A 7,300-nucleotide genomic window follows, 5' to 3' on the forward strand; every position below is an offset into this window, starting at 1 on the left:
TCGTAGATGTCTTGTATGTGTGTGTGTGCGCGCGCGCGTCTGCATGATATTTTTGGTTAACAGATTCAACTTTAATTAATCAAAAGACTTTCAGACAACATCGTCCTTTGATGCAGAGAGTCTCGCTCTTTTTGCCAACGTTGGTTTCATCCACGTTTCATACATGCCCCTGAAGACGGCTGTAGTCTGGCAGGCGACCGATACTGCATAACGCACACCTCAGCCGCACGTCAACAAGTTATATTATTATTACTTCAATGCTAATTAATCTCCAATTCGAGTGAATACGCGTGAACCTAAGCGGCAAACCCCTGGAACGTAAAATGCAGGTTTCTTTCATTCGATCGGAACACCATACAGCAGAACCAGACGGAGCAGTAGAACCAGACGGAGCAGCAGAAACAGACGTCTCACCTCTACACCACTTGACTATCATGTCGTAGCATACAGCGTAGCATGGTAAACAAACTTGGAAACAGCACAAGAATTATGGAATAGAAGTCGATAAACTGCAGAACGAACAACTGAAATAACGAGAGGAAGTAAAGTTTCTGCTCAACTAAGTAAACAACTCAATAGAATCATCTTGTTAAATGACTGAATGAGAGGACACGATTAAGTCGTCCAGTCGAAAATAAAATTAAAATGCTGAAGTTGTTCATGCATTTAAGTGGATTGATCAGTGTCTTTAGGCGTACACTAGTGTGAATAACACGTTAGTAAGGATGCGTGAATGAGTGCATACGTAAATGAGATCAGTGGCAGGCAGTGCAAATATTATTTGCGCAACCATGCATGCGATCCAAGTTTGTGACGGGTAAACTGATGAACGAACGGAAAGACATGATAACGTAACTCGACCAAGTTGTAAGAACGTGATGACGCGCTCTTTGCCTGGCCGAATACACGAAACACTTCCAACATCGTCCCATTGACATTTATTTGAATCAAAATTAACGTTACAGTGTAATAATGGCAAATAAAATAAATAGTAATGACGATAGCTGCGATATAAATGACAATGAAAACCCACGATAATAACAATAATAATAACAGTAACACTAATAATAACAATAATAACAGTAATAATAGTTAACCACGTAGATGGAAACAAAGTAGAAACAAATAATATCTTCCATCAGGAAGCCGTTGACCTCAGCTCAGCCCACCACACTCGACCACCACAACTACAACTTGAAATTCGCACAACCTCATGCCTATTCATCATTATAACCATTTATACATCTTTAATTAGTTTTCGGGAAAATGGGTTTGGCAAAGTGCACACACACACACACACACGCACAAACGAGCAAGCAATCACACACTCAAGCAAACAGTCTCACACACACACACACACACACACACACACACACACACACAACACAGAATGCATTATTAGCCTCTCCGAACAAATGCAAACTCTGAAAGAAAAGAACTCCTCCAGGCACATGGCGTCCACAAACAACTACCAAAATAATAATAATGAGCGATCTCTTCAATTTTAATACTATAAAATGTTACTTGAATTATCAGACAAAGCTAACAACATAAGAAGATGCACCTACGTCAAGTATAAATTGAATAGATAGCTAGCAATGCATCGGGGATGTGATGATGAAAAAGTGATTAAGTGAGTGATGAAAACTTGTAACTGATGGAAACAATCATCGCCCGTGAAATCATGTAAACATGTAAACAAACGTGATGGATGACGTAATAAATAAACAGTCAATAAGGTGTAGAAAGTTTCATAAAACTTCCACACATTCAAACATTCATTCATCCATTCATTTTCCTACATAACCGATCATCTGCTCATTCGATTTTTTAGTGAATTAACAAATTAATTAATTCATTCATTCATTTTTTCATTAACCCGTTGAATCAATCATTCATTCCGTTTGTCCAACGAATTAATGAAATTTTTTTTAATTAGATAACAATCATTTTAATAGCGAGACATCAAAAAGTTGATAATTTATTTTCTGTTGTCCATTCGTTCGTTCGTTCGTTCGTTCGTTCACGTGTTCATTGACAAATTCATTCAACCTTCAAAACATTCATGCATACATGTATGCATGCACGAGTGGACGAATAAAACCAAACCATTAATTAATTCATTTATTTATTCATTCATTCATGCATACATTCATTCATGCATTCATTCATTCATGCATTCATTCATGCATTTATTCAGCAAAAAGCAAGCAAGCATGCAGCACAATTTATTTAATTCCTTGCATCCTCAACATCATCATCCCATTTCATCTTTCCCACCATCACATTTCATCCTCATCATCATCATCATCACATTTCCAAAAGATGGTTAACCATATCTAAACCACACCAACACCACCACTGTTGTAATTTATCAACACCACTTAACCCAACCATTACATCATCCCAACACCCCCTCATTTCATCAACCTCTTCACCATCACTCTTTGATACCATCATCATTTTTCATCATCATACCATCAACTCCCCAATAACTTCCTCACTACATCCACAACCACCATCATCATCATCCTCACCCCCCTTATCCCGTCCTCTTCATCATTACCACACCACCTAAACATCAGCCCATCCTCTCTACTACCACTCTCTCGACACCATGGCATCACCACACCCACCACGAGATGACGTCCACCACTACCACCACCACCACCACCACCACTCAGCTCAGTACGTGCTGCCTTCACTCGGTTGTGTCAGTTTGCAGTTTTCTTTCAGGGTCATCAATCTCCTTAGCTCCCTGAGCAGGTTGCATATCGTGTAGGTACTCAGCCAGTGCGTCAACATTTGCACGTCTTTCGGGTTCACCTGGTGTCGGCGGTGATAGCGTTGATGGTGGTGTTAAAGGACGCAAACGGCAGTTAAGCCATTTCCACTAATTACACAACATCATCCATTCATACAACGATTCATCCATCCATTCATCAATTCATTCATTTATTCATTCATTCATTCATTCATTCATTCATTCATTCCTTCATTCATTCATTCACTACAAATTTCAACAGTTGCACCTCCTCACAATTCATCCAAATGATAACAAAATCAATGAACAACTCTGTTGTGAGTGATATAAAGAAACAAACAGATGAACTGTGCAAATAAGTGAAAGAGAAATGAGATAGAAATGAAAATCTGCAAACTTTTCCATTTGACTCGACCCCCTTCATGTTGATCTTACTGAGGAACCAGACGTTTGGAGGTTTCTCGGGGTACTCTGTGCCGCACTCGATCCTAAGCTGATATATCCTACCTTCATATGCCGTCTGTTGTGTTGCAATCATTTTTTTAGAAGAACATCATCATTTGAATGTGTCATCGTATCAGGAATGTCTTATATACAAACAACTACTAGATAAAGTTTGCAGAAAGTTCTGCAGCTACTGCCAGTCTGCAGTTTATCTCTTAACATTTTACACAATTCAGCCTCATGAAGTACTTGATGACAGTTTTGAGGAAGGTTCTAATATGGTTTGGTATTTGCACTATTTGAATAATACTCAACCTACTTTCCTAGCACCAAATTGGTTTTGGTTGGAACTGAATCTTAATCGGTTAATTTAATTTTAGTTGAAACATCTATTAAGCACTGAAGATTAGGACATAGATTGTTGTGATTTTCAAAATAAGCCGGTAGTTAGTAACATTTTCCAAAGCAATAATTAGTCATGTGAAAAAATCATTGCTAACTCTCGGAGGTCCAAGGATCATGCCGTTCCAAATCCTCAAGTCCATGTCATCTTCTTTCTCGAGACCCCAACTGACACTGCCGTCGCCAACCCCCTTCTGTCCCTGTTCCAGTTCATCTAGAAGTCTGAAATTCCTAGGAACTGAAACAAATATTTTTCAATTAAAATAGTTGAATGGAAAATTAAGTCTCCCCAAACTCTATAACTCTGAGAGGCTGACTATAGGAAAGTTATGTTTACATGTCACACGCAAGCGACATTTCTCTTCTCTATATTAAGTGTATAATTTTGTACACACATATATCAAATCACATATTCATTCATTATACTTGTACATTCACATTCAGGATGCACATGTGAAGAAATAAGTGAGGCAGAGTACAAACTGTGGTTTATAGCAGTATTGCTCTCAATGCTATCGAGTGACATAAAACATCATGGAAACATTCAATTGATGTGTCAGTTACAGTACAAGGTTGGCTATATATCCGGTATGCATTTGAAAAACAATTTTTTTGTATTCATTGTTAACAGTTGAAAAAAAAGTTGTTTGGACTGTTGAATCAAGCATATTTTTAAATATTTTAAAATTTATTTTTAAAAACCAAAAGTTCTTCGGAAAGTAATTATAATTCTATGCTTCAGTCACACTCATAGTTCATTTACATTTTGGTTGTTTGTTGTGATTTTGAATAATGTTTTTAATTTATAAGCAGTTTTAGAGTTTGTGATATTTTATTAGATTTTGTAATTTTGATACCATGTATAACATTTTCAATGTTAAATGCTATTTTATTTTGTAAACCTTATTAAAAAGTTTACTACAATTGTCTAATACGGGTCAGACAAAGTGTTCAAACTCACTCTTCAATCAAAAGTTGAAAAAGTTATTTCAACATTTTCATTTTTAGTTCAGTATGAGCTCTCTCACTACTAAGACCTTATTATTTAATTTAAATTAATTTAAAGTTTAAATTTATAATTAATACTAAAAATCATTATGAACTTAAAATTATTTATTTTATAAAAACATTTAATTTACAATACTTTTTACTTTTCCAAAATAGCTTAAAAAACTTTAAGTTAAGTCTATATTTTGCATGTCAATAACAAATTTTTAATTTATTTAATTTAAATTAATTTAAATTAAAAGTATTTAAAATATTCATTTATCATACTGCCATCGGCCTGCTACACAATTAAAACACATTTTCACTCATTCTAAAATAAGACCAACCTCTAGTATAAAATATATTTAAACAAATTTAATAAAAATTTTTAATCATAGACAATGTGCACCCTGTTTTACTTTTTGTTTTTAGATAAAGAATTCGCACTTCCTAAAAACTTAGAATAGTTGAATCGCAAAAAAAAATAAAAACTTAATCGTAGTCAATAATCCGCACAAAATCACTGAAGGAATGTTCAAAGCTTAAATTAAAAGTTAAAATTTGTAGGTGAACAAAAAACCTGTGATAGAAGCCATGTTTGTTTTTGAGTCAATCTAACAGCCACACACGATCGCACTCACATCCTCTCACTAATAGCTGATCTAGCTGATTATTCCAATATAAAAAGTTGACTACCATCTTTATATAGAATGAATAAAAAAAGCAAAATCTTACTTATTTCTAAACATCTCAGGCAAGAAGAACTTCTCCAAAAGCTCCTGACACCAACGTTCGCCTTATAAAATTTACTAAAGTTCTCAGCGAAGTTTAAACTTTCACTTTCGTCAGTAGGAATTTGAAACGACAATATAAAACTTTAAATTAAATTCGAAATGTTGAAAAATACATGGTTTCCACACGACAGTATGTTATATCAATTAATTGAATATCATTTTTAAATTTTTTTTTCGAAATAAGAAAATTTTTTAGTTTTTGAAGGGCAAGTGAAAAATTGTCTCTAGGTTTAGTTACACAGTTTTTCTACATTTTCTTCTTATACGTTCATCAATCGGACGTTTTGTTGTAGTGTGTTTGTAATATGATCAGGACATTTTAAACGCATGTCTCACACCATCAATCACAATAAGCAGAATAAAATACTTTAAAGACTTTAAAATTGGAGCAACCTGAGAAGGAAAGTGCGAAAAAAAGATTTTTTTGAAGCTTCTTCATAATATTTCAGCACAGCACCAAAACAGAACCTTTCGATTCATGATTTGGTTAAATATTAGAAATAAATTCGAAGAACTCTTTTATTTTTAATACTTTTGTTTCAAAGAAAGTACTTCATTTCTTTGTTGTCCTCCTTGGTTGCTCAAACAAGTTGGATAATTCAAATGTTTGTAAGGTGCATACTGATATTGTATTTTCTGTTTAGTTTTCTACATAGCTAGGTTGACAAGAAGTTATTTTAATCATCACCTTCGTCTTAATTAACATCATGATCTATTATTCCGGTAATCATCGTCATCATCAACATCTTCAGGATCATTATCAATATCTTCAACATTTTCAGTATTTTCATCATCAGTAACATCATTTTCTTAATCACCACAGGGCCGGATTAAGCTTTCACCGGGCCCTAGACAATATACTGAATCCGGCCCTCATAAAGAAGTGAAATATATATGTTAAATTTCCACTATAGTTTTCACAATTTATTAGTCAATATATACAAACATGATAAAAATTTGTTCTGTTTTATTAATTATTTACATTTTTTTCTATTTTTTTTTATCACAAAATTTATCTGTCTTATTTGTCAATTGGTTAATCCGGGCCTGCATCATCATCTTCATCATCACCATCTTCATCATAACCATCATCAGCGATCTTATTGATAAATAAATATAAATTATAGGATTTGAGAACCATCAAAGAAAACGAGTGCATTGACACCTTATCATCATCTTCGTTATTTTTTACTTCATCATCATCATCATCATCTTTGTCTTCATCGTTATCTTCTTCATTACATCGCCATCATCCATCTTCATCATTATCATCTTTTTCGTCATCATCGTTATCATCGTCGTCATATCCTTCTTTGATACTACAAACATCATCAACGCCATCATCATCGTCGTCGCCATAATCATCTTCATCAGCAATTTCTGCTTCGTCATTATCTTTATCATCACCACCATTATCATCGTTAAGGCCATTGCTGTTCATTGTTATTTCTTCAATAATTTCCATCATTGTTTGTTTTTACACGTATTTGTTGCACTAGCTTGTCTGGTAAAGAGCGCTTCAGTTGTTTGTCCTTAGCGCTATATAAGTTATTATAATTACATACACTTTCTACTTTTAATTTTTATTGAAAATCTCGTGAACACTCAAAACTTCTTCACCCCAAATAAACTGTGACTATCATGATTTAAAAAAAAAAATTTTTCCATTCACATTCCTATGTTGGCTGTTACTGTCTTAGTTAAATTTTTTTTATTTTTCATTACTGATTTTTTAAATAATTAAAAACATTTTTCCTTTCTTCAAAATTTTATTTCTATTCCAACAAAATAAAATAAAAATTTATGAAAATTTTTAGTTTCATCTTAAAGTATTTTGGTGGTTTGAATTTCTGATTAGTAGGGATACAAGAACCAGCATGTTTTCATTCTGTCTTTTCGTGTTTTCAAT

The 7,300-nt window shown here is 33.8% G+C and overlaps 1 protein-coding gene across 1 annotated transcript; it reads right to left on the minus strand.

The window, feature by feature from the left end:
* Positions 1 to 924: 924 nt before the first annotated feature.
* Positions 925 to 5,206, minus strand: HELRODRAFT_185499 (hypothetical protein). Its single transcript, XM_009018012.1, has 5 exons — positions 5,178 to 5,206; positions 3,709 to 3,848; positions 3,162 to 3,284; positions 2,520 to 2,826; positions 925 to 2,420 (listed from the first exon to the last, which is right to left on the minus strand). Exons 1-4 carry the CDS (start codon positions 5,191 to 5,193, stop codon positions 2,686 to 2,688), a joined length of 420 nt encoding a protein of 139 aa, XP_009016260.1. The 5' UTR covers positions 5,194 to 5,206; the 3' UTR covers positions 925 to 2,420; positions 2,520 to 2,685.
* Positions 5,207 to 7,300: the final 2,094 nt, after the last annotated feature.

The sequence above is a fragment of the Helobdella robusta genome (genome assembly GCF_000326865.2).
Source record: "Helobdella robusta unplaced genomic scaffold HELROscaffold_20, whole genome shotgun sequence".
NCBI lineage: Eukaryota > Metazoa > Annelida > Clitellata > Rhynchobdellida > Glossiphoniidae > Helobdella > Helobdella robusta.

Excerpts from the sequence above, each read along its gene's own strand:
- HELRODRAFT_185499 (XM_009018012.1), bottom strand. Across the intron at positions 3,285-3,708 it reads TGATCCTTGGACCTCCGAGA|ACGGCATATGAAGGTAGGAT; the intron begins GTTAGCAATGAT and ends GCAACACAACAG. Across the intron at positions 2,827-3,161 it reads GGGTCGAGTCAAATGGAAAA|GTGAACCCGAAAGACGTGCA; the intron begins GTTTGCAGATTT and ends CGCCGACACCAG.